The sequence below is a fragment of the Plecotus auritus genome (genome assembly GCF_963455305.1).
Source record: "Plecotus auritus genome assembly, chromosome: 1".
Taxonomy (NCBI): Eukaryota; Metazoa; Chordata; class Mammalia; order Chiroptera; family Vespertilionidae; genus Plecotus; species Plecotus auritus.
In genome coordinates, this window is record NC_137770.1 from 37,418,248 (window position 1) to 37,439,077 (window position 20,830).

Sequence of the window (20,830 nt, forward strand, 5' to 3'; positions counted from 1 at the left end):
TTTTTAAAATGTATGTACATGTGCACCAAGGAACATATATGACTTTTGACTCCTTAAACTTAAATGGGAGATTGGTTCCAGGACCCCATCCCCAACCCTGCAGATACCAAAACCCACAGATAGGCATTCTGTCCTCTAAATAAAATGGCACAGATCAATGCATACAGTTGGTCCTCTGAGTCCACAGACTCTCAACCCTGGATCAAAAACACTACTGGAATGTATCATAAAAAATCCATATATAAGTGATCTGCGCAGTTCAAACCCCTGTTGTTCAAGGGTCAACTGTATATTACCCCAATGAAACATTAACCAACAACAGAAAATGGAAAAAACCTATAGCAATATGCAAAAACCTGAATGAATCCCACAAATATAACATGAACAAGCAAACATTTATCAAGTTAAGGTATATATGCTTAGATGTTAATGCTACTTAAAGAGCCAGAAAAAAATATCAATTAAAAAAAATGTGACTACTTTGGGGAAAAGAAGTTGCTGACTAGGTAAGCGGGGTTATGAGGAGGATTTCTAGAGCAATGAGAATACTTGTCTTCTTTTACCGGACTGATGGTTATACAGGTGTCCATTTTGTGATAATTCAACTGAGCTGTATTATTTGGTTCTGTGCACTTTTGTATATTTATATATTACATTTCACAAAACAAAAGGTTATAAGAGAGAGAAGGAAGAAAATAATGTCACAAAACTTTCTAGTAAGATATTTAATGTATTAAATTAAATGTTTAAGTCAAATGAAATACTGATGGCAAATAAGCTCATGAAAAGATGCTCAACATTAGTCACCGGGAAGTGCAAATTAAAATGATAATGAGATGCCACTACACACCTGTTAAAATTTAAAACTCATAATACTGAGTATTGTCAAGAATGCAGAGCAACTGAAACATTCATACAATGTTGGTGGGAATGCAAACTGGTACAGCCACTTTGAAAAACAGTTTGGCAGTTTCTTACAAAGCTAAACATACCTAATCTCATTCTTAGTATTTACCCAAGAGAAATGAAAACTTATGTACACAAACAATTGTATGCAAATGTTTACATAAGCTTTATTCATAATCATTCCAAAAAAAAAGGAAACAATCCAAATGTCATTCAACTGATGAATGGATAAAGAAACTGGTAAATCCATACAATGGTACCTTACTCAACAAAAGGGAAAAACTTAAGTATGTGCAACAACATGGATGACCTCAAATGTGTGTTGTTACTAAACTAACAAAGCTAAAGAACAGATCACTAATTGCTGGGGTTGACTATAAAAGGGTAGTACAAGGGAATTTTTGAGGAGTGATGGAACTGCTGAATAATTGTAATGGTAGATACACAATTCTGCATTTATGAAAACCCTGTACGTCAAAAAGAATGACCTTTATTATATGTGAATTTAAAAATAAATTTTAAAAACTTTAAAACAAAACAAAATACCATGTTCACAGCAATACCAGACTTATAGAAGCATCAAAATGCCAAATTTATCATAAAACTCTCTCAAATTCAAGAATCCTAAAAGTATGTATTACCTGATTATATATTTTATATTTTTTAATCCTCCAAATAATCAAAGTTAAAAATATCTCAACGTTACCAACATATTCAGAAAGAATAAAGTAAAATCTTACCCATGGATATACATCTAGTAAATGGTGAAGCTGAAGTAATTATATCTGAGCCTTTCCATGCCCATTTTTTACCCTCCCTACTGTATCACCTCTTAATTCAAAAGTGTTGGTAACTCCTTAATTAGTAATGTTTTTCTTTAGGCCTACTGGCAAAAAAATTCCCTCAATTTTGTTTGTATGATAATCTTTATTTCTCTTTCACTTTTAAGGGATAATTTTGCAGGATACATTATTCTAGGTTGGTGGCTTTATTCTCTCAACACCTTAAATATTTCACTCCACTCTCCTTTGCTTGTGTTGTTTCTGAGAAGCCAGATACAATTTTTACATTTGCTCCTCTACAGGTAAGGTGTTTCTTTCCCCGCCCCCAGCTCTGCCACCCCAAGGCTTCTTTAGGACTTTTTCTCTACCTTCAATTTTCTCTAACTTAAAAATTATGTGCATAGGTGTGAGGTTTGGAGGCATTTATCTTACTTCATGTTCTCTGAGCTTCCTGGGTCTTTGGTGTGGTGTCTGATGTTAACTTGGAGAAATTCTCAGTCATTATTTCAAATATTTCTTCTGTTCCTTTCTCTTTTCTTCTTTTACTGGTATTCCCATGACACATGTTATACCTTTTGTAGTTGTCCCAAAGTCCTGGAATATCCTTCTCTCTCTCCCTCTCTCCCTCTCTCCCTCTCTCTCTCTCCCTCTCTCTCTCTCTGTCTCTCTCTCTCTCCCTCCCTCCCTCCCTCCCCCCCTCCCTCCCTCCCTCTCTGTCTCGGCAAGTAAAATAAAAAGGATTGTATTGGTATATTCTCTTGCTCAAGGATTTTTTCCTCAGATGTGTCCATTCTACTAATAAGCCCACCAAAGACATTCCTGATTTTTGTTAGTGTGTTCTTGTTCACATTTCTTTTATTTATTAGAATTTCCATCTTTCTGTTTACATTGCCCATCTGCACCCGCATGTTGTCTACTTTATCCTCTAGTACCCTTAGCATATTGATCATAGTTGTTTTAAATTCCCAGTCTGATAATTCCAAATTCCCTACCATATCTGAGCCTGGTTCAGATATGGTTCAGATGTTTGCTCTAACTCTTCCAACTGTGTTTTCAGTCTTTTAGTATGTCTCATCATTTTTTTTCTTAATATATTTTTATTTATTTCAAAGAGGAAGGGAGAGGGGAAGATAGAAACATCAATGATGAGAGAGAATCATTGATTGGCTGCCTCCTGCATGCCCCCCACTGGGGATCGAGCTCACAACCCGGGCATGTGCCCTAGAATGGAATCGAACCCAGGATCCTTCATTCCACAGGCCGACACTGTATCCACTGAACCAAACCAGTTAGGGCTCATAATTTTTTCTTGATACCCAGGCATCAAGATGTGGTGAAGGGCAGAGCATTTTATAGTCATATGATTAGGTCTCAGTCTTTTAGAGGGCCTGTGCTTCTGGACTGTGAACTTCACACATACTTCACAATCCATCTTCCTCCCCTTACGTGGGACAGGATGGCAAGAGTGGTTTGAAGCTGTCTATTTTCCCTTTCCCACGTGGAAGGGTGGAGTTGCGTTATTTCCCTACCCCTACATCAGTTAGGTTCTGATAAAACTCCAGCAGGTTAAGCTCTGGTGCAAGTTTCTCATGAGGGCAGGCCTTGTTAAGAAGAATGGAACACCCTGGCATACTGCACAATGGTTCGTTTTCCACTTCATCTGCCAGGACGAGGGGATTTTTCTCAATATTCACTGAAAGAACCTGGTAGAAATGCCAGAGGCCCTCCAATGTCCGGTGCCCCCTGGAGTTTTTAACTGTCAGAGTTGTCCACAATTTGTCAATTACAATTCAGGTTTCGTTACACTACCACTGGTTCCCCGTAAGGCTGCTCTAGTCAGTTGTGATTCTCTGTATTCTCAGCCAGTCTCTCCAATTTGAAGGTCAGTAATTAGCCTTGTGACCTCTCTTCACTTGCGGCTCTAAGAAAAGTTGTTGTTTCTCAGTCTGAGGACGCAGTGGCAATTTCCAAGCTTTATTTGTGAGAGGTAGTGACAACTTCCAAGCTTCTTACATGCCATACCAGAAACCAGAAGTCTGCATTTTCTTTTAAGAATGTTTTCCTATACTATAAGCTTAAAATTTTATGTAGAATAAGAAAACACATACAAACCATTATTATGTACGACAAAATACTTTTCCCTTTCCTCATACACTGATCATATTCATATTTTCAGACAACTAGCCAAGATTATATACTGTTCTTAAACATATAAACCTTTCCATTTACCTGTAGAAGTCAATATAAAATTATAAAGTATAATCCTTGAAATATATCTTTCCAACAAGCAAATTAAAATATGGCTTACCATTTTGATGCCTGTAGAAAATGTCACTGGTTTTATAGGTTTGGGTTTCTCAAGCTGCATTTCCAATTGGGTAGATCTATCTTTATGCTGAGCCAAAAGTAGAGCAACAGGGAGATCAGAACTTTCCTGTAAGAAAAGTTAATGTGCAATATAATAGTTAAAAAGAAAAACTTAAGAGCAACAGGTCTATTATTTTAAATTATGCCTTTTCATAAGTATTTGATGTCAACCTAAACATTCACTTTATGGAGAACACTTTACAAAAAAAATTTAACATTCCATAATAAGAAAAGGCTGTTTTATACTCATAAATCAAAACCTGTAAAAAATTATTTTTATAAAATCCACATTAAAGAAAATATAATAGGGTCTTATTTCATCTAGCAATGCCAACCATATTTATTAAAATAAAAAAAAATTAGAAACTAATCACAAAAAGAGTAATACAAAGTACTATAACGTGGATCAGATGTTTATCTAAGACACATTCTTTTTACCAGTGAATTCAGACTAGTTTGAAATTGTTTCCCATTAGATTTCACCTGAGGCCGTTTGGAAATGATCCTTGTTCTGTTTTGCACAATGGAACGATTGTTAAGTACAACCAAAAGTACATTTATTTTCTCTTTTACTGACTTATTTTTAGAAAAGAAGTCTAAATTTTAATTAACAAAATAACAGTAAACGTTTTTAATATCTATGTTGATACTAAATCAGGATCACTATTTACACAAATCTATACACACACATAATAATAACAAGCAAATTAATAATTCTTACATGTAGCTGTTATTTATCCTGTTTAACATGAAGTCCTCTTACATGTTTAAAGTGCTATGGAGCTAAAGTCTAAACTAAATGATATCCAGACTTTCCCTTCCTGAGTTGTCAATTGAATAAGAACACAGAAACATACAGAGGAAAGCCAGGAGGGAAGATCACACACACATACACACAAACACACATGCACCCAGAGTACTTCCTATAACTGTGAACAAAAATAAAGGACAACAGTGCATTTCTAGTTCCTACATCTAGATTATGTACAAAAATAAACATATTCTTCAAATGGCCTATACATTTTTAAAATAGTAACTACCCATAATTTAATATTAAAAAAAACCATATCATGTTAACATTTCACAGTATGAAGTAAACATATAGCAGAATCTAATTTTCTTCCCAAATCTAATAACTTAATAATATTTTAGGCACAAATGTGGCTAATTAATAAAGGACTTACAGTTCTAGTACAAAACTAATTCAAAAAACAAGCCAATTTACTTCAACAGAATTGTCCTAGAATAAATCTGTACCTCAAGAATTTATAACAGAAGTTCTCTGCAAGAGCAACATTACAAAGATTAAATCTTTTAAAAGTAAGTGGAAGAACACATTTTATTTATAAAATAGAACAATATTAAGGAGCAAACTCCTTGTGACCTAGCTTTATCAATAATGGAGAATGAATAAAATATACTATGAGAATATACTTGAATACCTTTCATATTCTACTACAAGGCATCAGTAATGCATTAGTAACAGCACTGCTATGAATTCCTGTAGCTATTCTAGATTTCCACTAAGAATATTATAATAAAATTACAGGATATTTTAAATAAGCTGTGGCCCAAAATCTCTCTTGAAAGCTATTACTATCTTTTCATATGCAAAAACACTAACAGAAGAAAAATTAATTTCCTTGACTAAAAAGTTAAAACACTGCTTCCCAATTTATACTCTAAGTGAACTCAAATGCTCTTGCATACCTGGTACTTACTCTTAAAAACTAAAAGTTCTTGTGTAAAATCAAGACAATGTATTCACTTCAAAAACCTGCTAATCAATACTTTGGCCTGGTTTCAATATCACATAAAAGGACCTAACTATTAAAATATATTCGTAAAACAGCTGAAATTTAATAAAAATAAACATTCTAGGAATCTAAAACTAATTTTGCTACTCTGGCATACAATTTACCTCAAATCTGCTTTATTCCACTTTAGCACTCAAAACTTTGGAGGTTGAAAATCTTTGTGAATGTTAAGCTAGAATTAAGCAGGAGCTCTAACAACAACAAAATCTATCGAGTAAAATAAACTATGAGGAATTCACATCCTCTTGGGAATACATAAAATGCAGATTCAGCCTTTCAAATTATTTCATTCTTCTTAGCTTTCCATTTTACCTTGAAAGGTTCCCTAACCTACATTAATTGCCTGAAGGTACCTTGTTTAATACTTAAAGAAATTTTAATAAGACTGCCTGTAATACTCATTAAAAGCTTTATAATGACCATTTTTAAAAGATTATTTTAACTGACTTTAAGCAAGCCATCTGGCAAACAATATTTCTAATAAAAATCAGCTACTGCATTTGACAGCAATATTAGCCCATACAAAATTTCAGACATAAAGTGAAGAGAATTTTCAAACAGGAATATAAAAAGATTAACTAAATCAGGACCTGTTTTAAAATCTTTTTCCAAAGTGTTAAAAAAACAAACAAAAAAAAACCTGAATTTACAGTTAGGATTAAATAAATGGACTTTTTAGGCAAAATTATGGTAAATACTAAGCCATAAACATTAATACCATAACATTAAAATCCTGTCATCTACAGTATAATATAATGCCAATGCTTTACAAAAGGTTAAAAAGTGACTTTTAGCACAAGGATCAAACCCAAAAAAAGGAGGAGAAATTCTTATAAATAGTACTTACTGCCTAAATTAGATCCAGAGAATAATCCTAAAATTTAAGCTTCTAGACATATTTACAAGTGCCAATGCTATCTTTTTTATAAAATGTAATTCATTAATATACATAGAAAAAGAATTATAATGTAGTGTTTTACTTAATAAGGATTTAGGAGGATAAAAAGAAACTTAATGAATTCTTCCGTCAATAAGGACTAAATGTATGTCAACACTTTAATCAAAAAAATTAATAAATATTCAAAAATTAAAGTAACAACGCATCTTTAAAAATAAATTTTAAAATGGAACCCAGAAACTCAAACTTCATTGGTATTCTAAACCAATGTAATGTAATTAATTGTTCTAATGAATATAGTAAATTGCTAAGGATTATTTAACCACCATGTTATATGATCTAAACAGTGAAGAAAGTATGTGCAGTAATGACTTGCAGGTGAAGAAAACAGGAAGTGAGGGGGGGCGGGTCCTCACAAAAACCAATATTAACTCCAGATTATTCACAATGTACAACACTTGCAGTTTCACATCTTGCTTCCTGCTCCAGTGAATTAAATGGAAGCTTCGTGCCAATAGCAGCTCAATGAGGCAGGCAAACTTAGTACTTTGAGAATAAAAGAATATGTAAGTTAAAATAGCTATGCAAAGTTAGATAACCTCAAAATAAAATCTAAAATCTCTTTATATTACATGCAAAAAAATGAAACTAGACCACCAACTTACACCATACACAAAAATAAAATCAAAATGGATAAAGGAGTTAAACATTAAGACGGGAAACCATAAAAATCCTAGAAGAAGCCATAGGCAGCAAAATAGCAGACATTTGTCATAGCAATATCTTTACCAATACAGCTCCTAGAGCAATGGAGACTAAGGAGAAAATAAACAAATGAGACTAGATCAAAATAAAAAGCTTCTGCACAGCAAAAGAAACCATCAACAAAACAACAAGAAAACCCACTGCATGGGAAAACATATTTGCCAATATTATCTCTGATAAGCGTTTAATCTCCAACATTTACAGGGAACTCATACAACTTAACAAAAGGAAGATAAACAACCCAATCAAAAAATGGGCAAAGGATCTAAATAGACACTTTTCAAAAGAGGACATATAGAAGGCCAAGAGACATATGAAAACATGCTCAAAGTCACTATCATCTGAGAGATGCAAATGAAAACAACAATGAGGTACCATCTCACCCCTGTCAGAATGGCTATCATCAACAGATCAACAAACAACAAGTGCTGGAGTGGATGCAGAGCAAAAGGAACCCTCTTGCACTGCTGGTGGGAATGCAGACTGGTGCAGCTACTGTGGAAAACAGTATGGAGTTTCCTCAAAAAATTAAAAATGGAACTTCCATTTGACCCAGTAATCCCATTTCTAGGAATATATCCCAAGAAAACAGAAACACCAATCAGAAAGGATATATGCACCCCTACGTTCAGAGCAGCACAATTTACAATAGCTAAGATTTGGAGACAGCCTAAGTGCCCATCAGCAGATGAGTGGATTAGAAAATAGACCTGGAGAGCATTATGCTAAGCAAAATAAGCCAGTCAGAGAAAGATAAATATCACATGATCTCACCCATTTGTGGAATATAATGAACAACATAAATTGATGAACAAAAATAGAATCAGAGTCATAGAAGCATCGAACAGACTGTCCAACCCATGAGGGAAGGTGGGGGGTGAAGGGGTAAGAGATCAACCAAAGGACTTATATGCATGCATATGAGCATGACCAATGGACACAGACAGTAGGGGGTGAGAGCATGTGCTGAGGGCTGGGGGCGGCCGGGGAGAGGTCAATGGGGGAAAAGGAGACTTATGTAATGCTTTAAACAATAAAGTATTTAAATTACAGAAAAAGAGTTAAAGTGTATTTTCATCCTCTAAGTTCTGCATTTATTAATTCAATTGATTGTATATAGAGGAGCAGCATTACCAAAGACAAGTATGTCCCTCTTTGTATAAAATGATGAGGGAAAGAATCTTTCAATAAATAATTACAAAATCAACATTTACTAATTGATTTACTAAAGGTTTTAATTTCTCACAAAATATGTGGCCCCAAAAACTATAAAACACAACACGTGTCATTTCACATGTTAAAGCCTTATCTGCCACATGATAGTTTCAAGAAAAATTAATGGAAGTTGCTAAGGAAAACGCCATATTCTTTTTTTTTTTAATATATTTTTTAATTGATTTCAGAGAGGAAGGGAGAGGGAGAGATAGAAACATCAATGATGAGATGCTCCCTACCAGGCATCAAGCCCAAAACCTGGGCATGTGCCCTTGAACGGAATCAAACCCAGGACCCTTCAGTCCACAGGCTGATGCTCTCTCCACTGGGCCAAACCGGCTAGGACGCATATTCTATTAATATGCCGCTGTCCTTACTTTTAAAACCAATTTACACTGCACTCAGACAAAGTACATAGGGTTTATGATAAGCATTTTCTAAGCCTCATTAAAATGCCCTTATCCTTACTTTTCCTTTACTTTCCCACCTATCTCTAATTTAAATAATCTTGCTTTTTCTTTTTATTCCTGGTTAGCTGACTTAAGTGCTTTTGGGCAAAAAATCACAGTAGAAAATATTCACATACACATTTACCCAATCATAGAATAACAAGCAGTATATCAGCTAAACTAAGGACCTCATGAAAATTATGTGGATTAAAAGGAGAAATGGAAGAATACAAAAGACATCCCTGGAGAGTATGATTTTCTAGTTGTGAGTTTATCAATATCACTGGGTTAAAAGCATCAAATAATATATAAAATCTATGAAACAGTTCATAAAATTTAGTTATTATTATGGCTGTTATCTACCAATGTCAACAACTAGAGGGGCTAAATGCAGGAAAACATCAATAACTTGCAAAACATCACCATTTCTTCTCATTCTTTTTTACACAAAAATATGAAATATAGTTCTCACAGAGTAACCAGAGTCACTGCAAACTTCAGCCCAGAGCTGAAACAATTTAAAATGAGCCAGTTATTAGAAAACCAGTATTAATCTGGAAAAAAATGCTCAGAAAACAATGAGTTTTAGACAGTAAGCTTAGAAACATGTAAACAATCTATTAACAGGACATTGGATCATATCAGTTATATTACTCTTGCTTTTGAAATAAAATGGGTATTGTAAAAAAAATTTTTTAATAAAGGAATCAAAGTTTAATACACCAGCACAAACTGCAGAAATGCCATTAAAATGTCATTATCCAGCATAATAAATAAGAAACACAAACCCCGAAGACTATTTTTTTATTGTAATTAGCATTAATACGTACCAGTTCATCTAAAAGAGCCTGCTTATTCTTCCTTTTTAGAATTTGCTGTAGTTGTTCTTCTTTTTGTATAAACAGTCTTTTTTGTTCATTTTCCTGTCGTTCTACCTCTAAAGCTTCTTCCAATTCCTCCTGTTCCCGAGTCTAAAACAGAAACATTTATATATGGTATAGAATAAATTTAGTAACCAACATCGATCCTATACCACATTCTGATTTTTTGGGGGGAAGCATAAAACACAATAGCCACTTATTGTTTAACTAGAGGCGTGGTACACGAAATTCATGCACGGTGGGGGGTTCCTCAGCCCGGCCTGCACCCTCTCCAATCTGGGACCCCTCAGGGGATGTCCGACTGCCAGTGGGATTGGGCCTAAACCGGCAGTCGGACATCCCTCTTGCAATCTGGGACGACTGGCTCCTAAACACTCGCCTGCCTGCCTGCCTGATCGCCCTAACCCCTCTGCCTGCTGGCCTGATTGCCTCTACCTTGCCCCCCTGCCAGCCTAATCACCCCTACCTTGCCCCCCTGCCGGCCTGATCACCCCTACCTTACCCCCCTGCCAGCCTGATCGCCCCTACCTTTCCCCCCTGCTGGCCTGATCACCCCTACCTTGCCCCCTTGCTGGCCTAATCACCCCTACCTTGCCCCCCTGCCTGCCTGATCGCTCCTAACCTCTCTGCCTGCCTGTCTAATCACCCCTAACTGCCTCTGCCTGCCTGCCTGATCACCCCTAACTGCCCTCCCCTGCCGGCCTGATCTCGCCCCGAACTGCCTCCCCTGCCAGCCTGTCACCCTCAACTGCCCTCCCCTGCCGACCTGATCTTGCCCTCAACTGCCCTCCCCTGCCAGCCTGATCGCCCCTAACTGCCTCTGCCTCAGCCCCCACCACCATGGCTTTGTCTGGAAGGAAGTCAGATGTCTGGAAGATGGCTGGTCAACCTGGTCTAATTAGCATATTACTCTTTTATTAGTATAGATAGATTATATAGGATAGAATTGCTTAAATGGGGGGGGGGGGAGTCTTTTTCAGCAGGAGGAGATGCTTGGCAGACAAAAACACATAATCCCTATATCTGGACTGATAGCCAGCCATATGCGCTATACTGCCAAACTGGTCATTAAAAAACTGAATCACTTTCTTACACCTTACACCAAACAGCTGTTGCCCTTAAAACCCCTCCTCAGCCCCCACCTTAGGTTCTGCCTTCACAGTTCACCCACAGTAGGTTCTGATTGGTCGTTTTCTATGCTAGTTAGCATCAGAAGCTCCGCCTCCTATGCAGCCATTGGCTCCTCACAATTCACCCAAATTTGGTTCTGACTGGTTGATTTCTATGCCAGTCAGTGTCTCCAGGCCTATCTCTGGGCCTGATCATAGAGGCAGGGCTGATCAGCAGCCGCCCCAGGCTGCTGGCAAGCGGGCTGAACTGCTGATCTCTGGAAGAGAGAGAGAGAGAGGCTTGGCTTCTGGCAAGGCCCAGAGAGAGAAGCAGGGTCTAATCACCCTGCTTCTCTCTCCGGGCCTTGCCAGCAGCCGCTCCCGCTGCTCATCAGCCCTGCCTCTCTCTCTCTCCAAAAAGTCAGCAGTTCAGCCCGCTCGCCTGTGCGCGCAGCCTGGCGTTCAGTCAAGCCTTTGGTCATTTTGGATGTTATGACCCTGGCTCTTTATATACATAGATAGTGTAGCAATTCCACTTTGAAGGAACTAAAATTTATTTTATTTCATATGGATGTATAACTATTAAAGAAAATGACATGTAGCACTAAAAACCCCCTAAACAAAGTACAATGAGGCAAGTTGCAGAATTGCAGGAACTGTGCTTAATAATGGATTAATTTATTTACAATGATTAGAGACAGTTTCAAGCATTCATTTTATGGGATTTAACAAGGAAAACAAAACAAAATAAGAAATAAAACAACAAACAGACAATCTCTATATAGAACTATGGACTGACATACTCTATTTAAAGATTAGCTTATTTAATAGCAACAATTTCTCAAACATAAAAGATAATGAAAACTTATCATAGCACTTAGCTTGTTTTTCCCAAACTAAAATAAGACTTTTTTGATGCTAGAATTCCAAAAAACCATTCATTAAGGTAAGTTTTATTTTAATGAATTTATTTTCTAATACAGGCATGTAAATGTCAAGAGTCCTCTTTATGGACTGAAAAATTCTAATTTCAAAGCTAATATGTACACAGAATTAACTCCAGGTCTACTCATTCACCTTTTATAACGTTCTTCAGAAGTATTAATTACTTACAGGCTCTGAAATCTATCCCAACCCTAACTCATACTTAAATGCAGCATTACACCAAGTCTTTGCTCTTTAAGTCTTATGGAAAAAAAAAAAAAAAAAAAAAAAACAGTACAAATCTGAATGGCTTTATTTTAAAACCTTGACTCTTTCTCTTTAAAATGTTGTAGTGTTTTTTGTCTTGTTTTGCTGTGTTTTTAAATATATTTTTATTGATTTCAGAGAGGAAGGGGGAGGGAGAGAGTGATAGAAACATCAATCTTGAGAGAGAATCATTGATCACTGCCTCCTGCAAGCCCCCTACTGGAGATCGAGCCCACAACCCAGGCATGTGCCCTAACTGGGAATGGAACTTTGACCTCCTGGTTCATAGGTTGATGCTCAACCATTGTGTCACACTATATAGAATGGGGGGGGGGTGGGGAGGAGCATTATAGGTTTGGGGATCTCCAACATAATATCAAAATTAACAGAGACCTCAGACAAGAGTATACTTTTATGTAAACTAGAGGCCCGGTTCATGTCCCTTGGCCTGGCCTGCGGGGATCAGGCCTAAACCAGTTCTCCGACATCCCCCGAGGGGTCCTGGATTACAAGAAGGCGGTTCTCGGGTGACGACACACCCTGGAATCGGGCTCCCTCCTCTCTGGTTCCGGGTGCGTTACCCAAGAACCACAGCTGCCAAGTCACTGCAGGTTGGCAGCTCCTGCATTGAGTGTCTACCCACTGGTGGTCATTGCACATCATAGCCACTGGTCGGATGGTCGCTTAGGCTTTTTTATATATTGATAATATTTAAAACACTATTGGATATTTTTATTTCATACATTAGATAAACTTTCCCCCAAGAAAACCCACAAAATTCTCACGGAAAAAGATTCAAACTCAGTACATCTAAAATTAAGTTTAGCATCTGGTTTCTCAAAGCTGATCATCCTCCTATATTCCTTATTTCTAGTAAGTGTACACCTATATTTCAGTCAACTCAAGCTGAAACCTCAAAGTTATCTTTATTTAATCCCTCTCCCCACCCCACCATTCCCCTTAAATTAAAATGATCACTATTAGCACCTCTCCCTATAATTTTTCAAAGGTTTCCTCCTTTAGTACTGACATTGCTACTCTAACTCAGACCCCCCAGTGGAGAAGAGAACTCAAACTTGATCTAGGAGGACTAATAGGAATAAATATAAAAAGTTAGGGTTAGGGACTGAGGTATAAGGACTGGAAAAGTGAACTACTTGATGTGGAGGCCCATAAGCAGAAAAAGATGAGCTTCATAATAAAGCAGCGACATATAAGTAATTAAGTATGACAGGTATTAGAGAAATATACACAAGCTACAGTGGGAACAGAATTGATAGAGTGGTAAATTCTCTTTGTGACAATAGAGGACAAGTAGAGTCAGAAAAGATTTCATAGAGTGTTGTGGGTTTAATGTGTCCCAACAAAAATATACATTGAAGTCTTTTTTTTTTTTCCAGTTTTAAGTATCTGTGTGTTTTTTTCATAGTGTCTCACAGTGGAAATCAAACCATCTTCTTCAAATACCTCACTCTAGTCACCAAGTCCTGCCAGGACAAGCATTTCAAAAGACTAGCTGAAATTTTATACTTCTGGGACTTCTTCTGAAAGGCATGTGGCCTCTCTCCTGGGCCATTTGTATCTCTTCCTCCCTTGCTTTTTAAATGGCCTTTTAGAGTGCTGCAGGCTTTTGGCAGATCAAAAAGTCACAGAAATATACTATGGGAAAGCACCTCAAGAGTAGATTAGAAATGGTGTGGAGAGTAATTAGAACAATGAGTCCAGTGGTTCAATGGGAATTCCAAAAAAGCATCCCAGGTTCACCCCACTATATAAATCAGAGAGTTCAGAGAGGCCTAGGAAAGTTAAGAAGAGAAGCATCCATATTTAAGGGCTCCCCTGCATCAAATTTCAATCACTTTGAGGTTCAACATCATAATTTTTTCCCCAGGAAAAAAGCTGAAAACTTCCTCTGACAATTCCTACTACTGAAATCATGATTTCTTGTTTGTTTTGTTCTTTAGATTCCACATATAAGTGAAACCATATGGTATTTGTCTTTCTCTGTCCGACTCATTTCACTGAGTATAATACCCTCTAGGTCCATCTATGCTGTCGCAAAAAAAGTTTTCATTCCTTTTTATGGCCAAATAGTATTCCATTGTGTATATGTATAACAGCTCTTTTATCCACTCATCTACTGCTGGGCAATTGGGTTTCTTCCATATCTTGGCTATTGTAATTAATGAAGTAATGAACACAGGGGTGCATATATTCTTTCAAATTAGTGTTTCAGGTTTCTTCAAATATATTCCCAGAAGTGGAATCCCTGGGTCATAAAGTAGTTCCATTTTTAGCTTTTTGAGGAAACTTCTCACTATTTTCCATAGCGGTTGCACCAATCTGCATTCCCACCAACAGTGCACTAGGGATCCCTTACATAGAAGCCTTACCCCTGGTACCTGCAAATGTGATCTTATTTCAACACAGGGTCATTGCAGATGAAAACAAGTTAAGGTCAACTGGAAATCTGGACACATACCTGTAGGAGAGAAGGTCATGGGAAGACAGAGGAAGAGATCAGAGTGGTGCCAAAGGTTGCTGGCAACCACCAGAAGCTAGAAGAGGCAAAAAAAGGGTATTTCCCTAAGGTTTCAGAGAGAACATGGCCCTGATGACACCTTCATTCCAGACTTCTAGCCTCCTAAATTGTGAGGGAATAAATTCCTATTGCTATAAGCCATGCTGTTTGTGGTAATTTGTTACAGCAATCCTAAAAAACGATTATATGTAAGATGAGCTAAGACTTCAAACAGTAGGTATTTAGCCCCATTAGAGAGTGAAATGGCCATTTAGACAGAAAAACAAAGCTGCAAAGACATGAATAAAGATGAAATGTTTGCCTGTTATGGCCAAGTCATGAAGTGTGGGGATGGGAAACAGTTCTAGATAAAGCTAGACAGGCAATCAGAGAGCAGAACATGAAAGGTCTATCATACCATACTAAGGGAATTTGTGCCACACTAAGGCAAGTGGCAAGAATTAAGAAAGCAAATTTGAATGAATTTAGAAAGATGACTCAATGGGGTTCAAAACTAAAGACAGGAAGACTTACTAGAAAAATATTTTAATAACCCAGGTAAGAAATTATGAGGGCCCTAAATAATAATAGAATCAGAAGGGTAACTAGGTTTGAAAAATTATGAGAGCCCGGCCGGCGTGGCTCAGTGGTTGAGCGTTGAACTATGAATCAGGAGGTCCCAGGTTCAATTCCCGGTCAGGGTACATGCCTGGGTTGCAGGCTAGAACCACAGTGTGGGGTGTATAGGAGGCAGCCGATCAATGATTCTCTCTCCTCATTAATGTTTCTCTCTCTTTCTCCCTCTCCCTTCCCCTCTGAAATCAATAAAAAGATTTTTTTAAAGAAAAATGATAAGAAGAGACCAACATGAAGACTGAGCAGATATGCCTTAAACAACTGGATAAAGGACATAATAGGAGAAATAAGTGACTGTGAAGATTAAAATGTTCAGTTCTGGAATGCTGAATTACAACTGCCCAGAATACATCCAAAAAGAAATGTCTATTAACCATTTACAGATATATTAGCATATTACATAATATAATCCTAGGAGCTCAGGAGAAAACTAATGGACTGCAGAAACATTTGAGACTAATTAGTGTAAAAAGTAATCATAAAGAGAAGCACTAAGAGGAAACTGTGTTTAAGAGACAGGATGGAAAGAGAAGTCTATGAAGAGGATGAAAGAGAAAGATGAGAACAGTAGGATAAGGAGGAGAGTTTAGAAAGATGACTAGAAGCCCCAGAAAAGTTACGGAAAAGTTTCAACACCAAGAAAGAAGTCTGCAACAAATACTGACTACAGGCCAAATGAGATTCAGACCAATAAAGAGTTTATCAGCTTTGGTAATGAGGAACTGGTAGACTCTATTTTCTCACTAAAATAGAATATATGAGTTATTTAGTGCATAGTAGGCCTCAATAAATATTGGTTGGCAAGCTAGCTGATTGAATAACTGGGAAAATAACCATCATTAAAAATCAAACATGGAGGCAGACAATGAAGAAGGTATTAGACTAAGAGAAGGGAAGCAAGTTGAAAGACTAAAAGTCTCTGTGTTCTTTTTATTAGTGCTGCCTTACCCAATCAATTTTCCTTGCATTCACCACCCACTTCAATCCATCAGAATTTGCTATTTTAAACTCAAAACATTTCTTTAATTCATCCTTACTTTTACATTGCTGTTTAAGTGACCTCTGAACTCACCTAATGACTTCAATAACTTCCTGAAATCCAGACTTAATTCTCTCAAATTCAACCTCCACAAAACCACTAAACCTATTCTAATAAGGACAATACCTTATTATCACCTTGCTAAAAACCCTTCAATGACAATCATCAATCGTCAGGTTCTTATAACAGTACTCTAAGGAATCCTGGGAATTCCCTAATAAAATGCCTTAAGATACACTACAGTAGAGACTGAGCAGATGAGAATCCAGCCTATCTCTCCTGCATTATCATTTCAACCAAAGTATGCTGAGCAAGCTTTCATTTTTTAAAAAAAAGGTTCACTTGCTAAAACATAGAAAAAACTGTTCTATATAAGCCCAAATTAATCCTCACAATCCATAAGGTCTTAGGTGACCTAGGCCCTTTCACTTCTCCAACTTCATCTCTCTCTCTCTCTGAATTTTGGAAATACAGAACCATAGACAATTCCTAGAACTCTCTGTGATTATCCATGCTTTTGCCTTTGCTCATGATTTCGTTCTGCCTGGAACTCTCTTGTGGCAGCCTCCTTACCCTCATCCTTGTCCCATCTTCTTCATCTTGCTAAATTCTACTTGTCCTTCAAGGCTTCATAAGCATGACCTTGCTTGGAATACCTCTCCCAATTTTCCGAGAATGGGTTAGGTATCCATGCGCTTATGACATTATAGTGAAATTACCTGATCCCTAGAAAATAGGGTTCTTATTCATCTTTGTACAATATAGCCTTAGCAGATATTGAACTAATGTTTATTGAACTAAATATTTTTGTGCTAAATTAATAGACAATCTTACACTGCAATCTCTCCTGCTCATGAGAATCCAGTAAAGTGAAAGTAAAAATTAAGTTAATCTTCACTAAGACTCTATTTCAAGATTAAAACACCTTTATTCAGTTTCTCACACTCACATTGATTGATGTTAGGTAACAGCTCCATGAAACAAATAAGATCTCCTTTGCAGACAACTCAGTAATAGTTTCTCTATGATAGAAATGGGTCATTTTATGAGCCTAATCATGCAAGAGATTGCCTTTTTTCTTTTCTTCTTTGATACAACTCCGCTGCTTCTGCAACAGTGAGACTTCAGCATTCACAGAAACATGAAAGGCAAGTTGCTACCTCAGTTTAGTAAAAATACATTAGCCATGTAAGTTAGTCCATGCCCCAGGGACCACTTGAGGGCTCTATCCAATGATATCATAATTACTTATATATGTTAACTAGCACCATCTTTAAAAGCATGGTCCTATGTATGTTTACCCCAATACCAAAAAACCAGGTAAGTATCAGAATTAATAAATTATAATTATCAATTCATAAATTATAATGAATTACTGACCAGTTAGTTATAACATATCCAGATGTTAAAAATTAATATCAAGAACAGAAGCAGTCCAAATAATCTCACTGTAACACGAAGAACATAAAGCATTTGTTTTATTCAATAACTTATCATTATAAAGTTTCCAGATATTAGAAATTCCTACCTTAAAATAATATAACCAGCCTAAAATTAGGTTCTTTCATTGCAATTCCCAGTATTATTTCCTAGTTTAAAACTATGAATAAAGAATGCACTCACTTGAAAGGAACAACCTTCCACTATTGAGTTAAATAGGGCTAATACAACAAGTTACCTAGGCATACCTATTTTGCATGTATCTTCTGATGTACTCAGAAGAGACTACAGGGCAAAGACAATGAGTGAACTTTATGGCACAATAATACTCTCACCTTTTTAAAGAGGCCAAGCTGGCTATGAATGGAATGAAAATGTAGGGTGAATTCCTTGAGAGCTTTACTGCAGGAAAAGAAGTGCCTAAATGAAACACTCTTAGACTACAAGGAGGAAGTCCTCTAACTCAAGATAAAAATACAAGCTATGTGATCTGAATATATTTGTTCCAGTTTTACCGATGATTACAAATTCCTAATTAAGCACCTCAAAAATAATTAACTCTACTTTCCCCCAAAACTAGAAAGCCAAGTTGTACTAAACTGTATAAGCTAGACAATTAAATCTCTGCATGCATGCAATTCTTTTAACATTAAAGAATATATTTTAATAATCCCACCAAAATTGTTTTTGCTACAGTAATGTGTGCCTCCTACTTACTGGTATATGCTTACTAGAGGCCCAATGCACAAAATTCGTTCAAGTGGCTCAGCCTTCACATCCACCGCAGCTTGCCTCAGCCCTTGCAGCCCCAGATTCCCCCAGATGGTCGTCTGAAGGGACATCGGAAGGACGTCTGGTCTAATTAGCATATTACACTTTTATTATTATAGATATAGATATACATTTATTAGAATTTCTGGTCTAAATTTCAGCTAAATTCTTTGCAAATATTACTTTTAAAGAATGATAGCTTTTTTAAAGATCATGTAGAAGCATTCATTTCTAAAATAAAAGAACAAGAAAATACTTAGCAACTAACCAGTTTTAATTTATTTTTCTGAATGACATCTTTGTTTTCCTTTTGGTATATCTCCATTTTCTTTTTGGTATTGTCCAAATCCACATTGTTGGTTAAGTTGAAAACTACAACAGAAAGGAAATGACATGAAATATAGTTTTAGTATATATCTTGCATATGTAAAAACCAAATTTTCATCACAGTAACTTAATTCAATCAGGTTATCATTCCTTATAGCTCTATTTATATCCTTTTACCTACTATCTATTTTAGAGACTAGCTCTAGTTCAGCAATTATGTTTTCTGAGCCAAATATAAGGGAAGTGTCAGACTATCACAAAATATGTATGTGCCATAACCATATTAAATTTGATTTTTATAGTCCCCACTCTAACTTTAAAAGCATATAAAAGAATGCTTAAAAATTTCAAATAAAAAAAAATAAGTCTGGAATCTACTGTACTGGTCAGAGTCAATAGTCAAAAGAAGCTGTGCTCTGGAAACAAAACAAAAAAATTATCCAAAAGGATTTTAAAAATCATATACTTATATATAATTTATATTTTTTAAAAACAGGTTTTTTTGACATTCTAGTGGTCTCCAACATGGAGAGTCACAAGCTTGAATTATTTTCCATCTAGTCTAGATATGGAAAAATATTAAATAAACAGGAGTTGAAACTTAATAGAAAAGGTAAAGGATAAACTGGCAACAAAACTTAAGATTGAAATAATTTGGTAAGAGAAGCTGCTGAGACATGTTACCATAGTTGATAAATTTTCTGTGAATTAGACCTGCCTGTTTAAAATTCCAACTCAAAATAATTTGAATTATAAATGCCTTTATACCTTCTAAGTTTACATATATAAATAAATCAAAAGGTTGCTATAATACTCTGAACAAGAAAAACACCTCTTTGGCATATATAAATTCACATTATAAAGTACCACACCAATATCCCACCACTTAGTGTTTTTGCACCAGCCTGTCAAGAAGGATCCAAATCATTTAGACTCTCCTGTTCCATAATTCAATTCAGATCTCCCTTAGCTTCCTCTGTAATCTTTCTCTATCCATTATTAGTCCTTCTACCCCTTCTCCAATTACTAACCACTGCTTCCTGCTATTTGTCCTATAAAAAGGTTTGATCTGCCCTAAATATATTTTGTGTTCCTACAAATTCCTTCCCCATCTCACTCCTTCTTGTAAATTCTTTATCTGTTAATGATGGGACTATCATGCTAAAATGTCAAAACTTAACACTTCATTAAACTAATCCATTCTCCTTTGCATTCTACAAGCAACAGTTGCCAAATCCTACAGATTCTGTCACCAAAATCTCTTTAAAATTGCCCTATTCTCAAGGTACCCTGACAAATGACCAAACCAGGATCTAATTTCTCCTTGAATAATTTATAATAATCGCTGACTTAACTTCCTTCCTCCAGGATCTTTGCATCTTACCCTAAACCCTAATCCCATCCATAATATACAATTCTGCCACACTAGTATTTCTGAAGCTTACTCATATCACCTCCTACCTCTACCATCGTCTGCCATCCCTTATTTTACTAGGGAAAAAAAAAACAAAAACGTTTAGAATTCAGAACACTTCTGGCTACAACTACGGGCTATAACCTAAACTAACAATCTGGCTATAACTACTCTTTTATCTCCCCTTCATAAAGACCTCTCTTGAAACTAGAAAGCTCCTCATTTCCCAAATGTCCCCACACTTCCTGCTACAATTCCTTTGATCACACTATTCTGCCTAGCATACCTGATCACCCTTCCTT

The 20,830-nt window shown here is 36.3% G+C and overlaps 1 protein-coding gene across 1 annotated transcript in view; it reads right to left on the bottom strand.

Annotated features, from left to right (window-relative positions):
• Positions 1 to 20,830, bottom strand: part of MNAT1 (MNAT1 component of CDK activating kinase) — a 233,046-nt gene that overhangs the window by 116,498 nt on the left and 95,718 nt on the right. The window contains exons 4-6 of the mRNA XM_080641195.1: positions 19,056 to 19,159; positions 10,030 to 10,170; positions 3,997 to 4,122 (exon numbers count right to left, since the gene is read on the bottom strand). Of these exons, the coding sequence (XP_080497321.1) occupies positions 3,997 to 4,122; positions 10,030 to 10,170; positions 19,056 to 19,159 (371 nt within the window). The remainder of the gene's footprint in view (positions 1 to 3,996; positions 4,123 to 10,029; positions 10,171 to 19,055; positions 19,160 to 20,830) is intronic.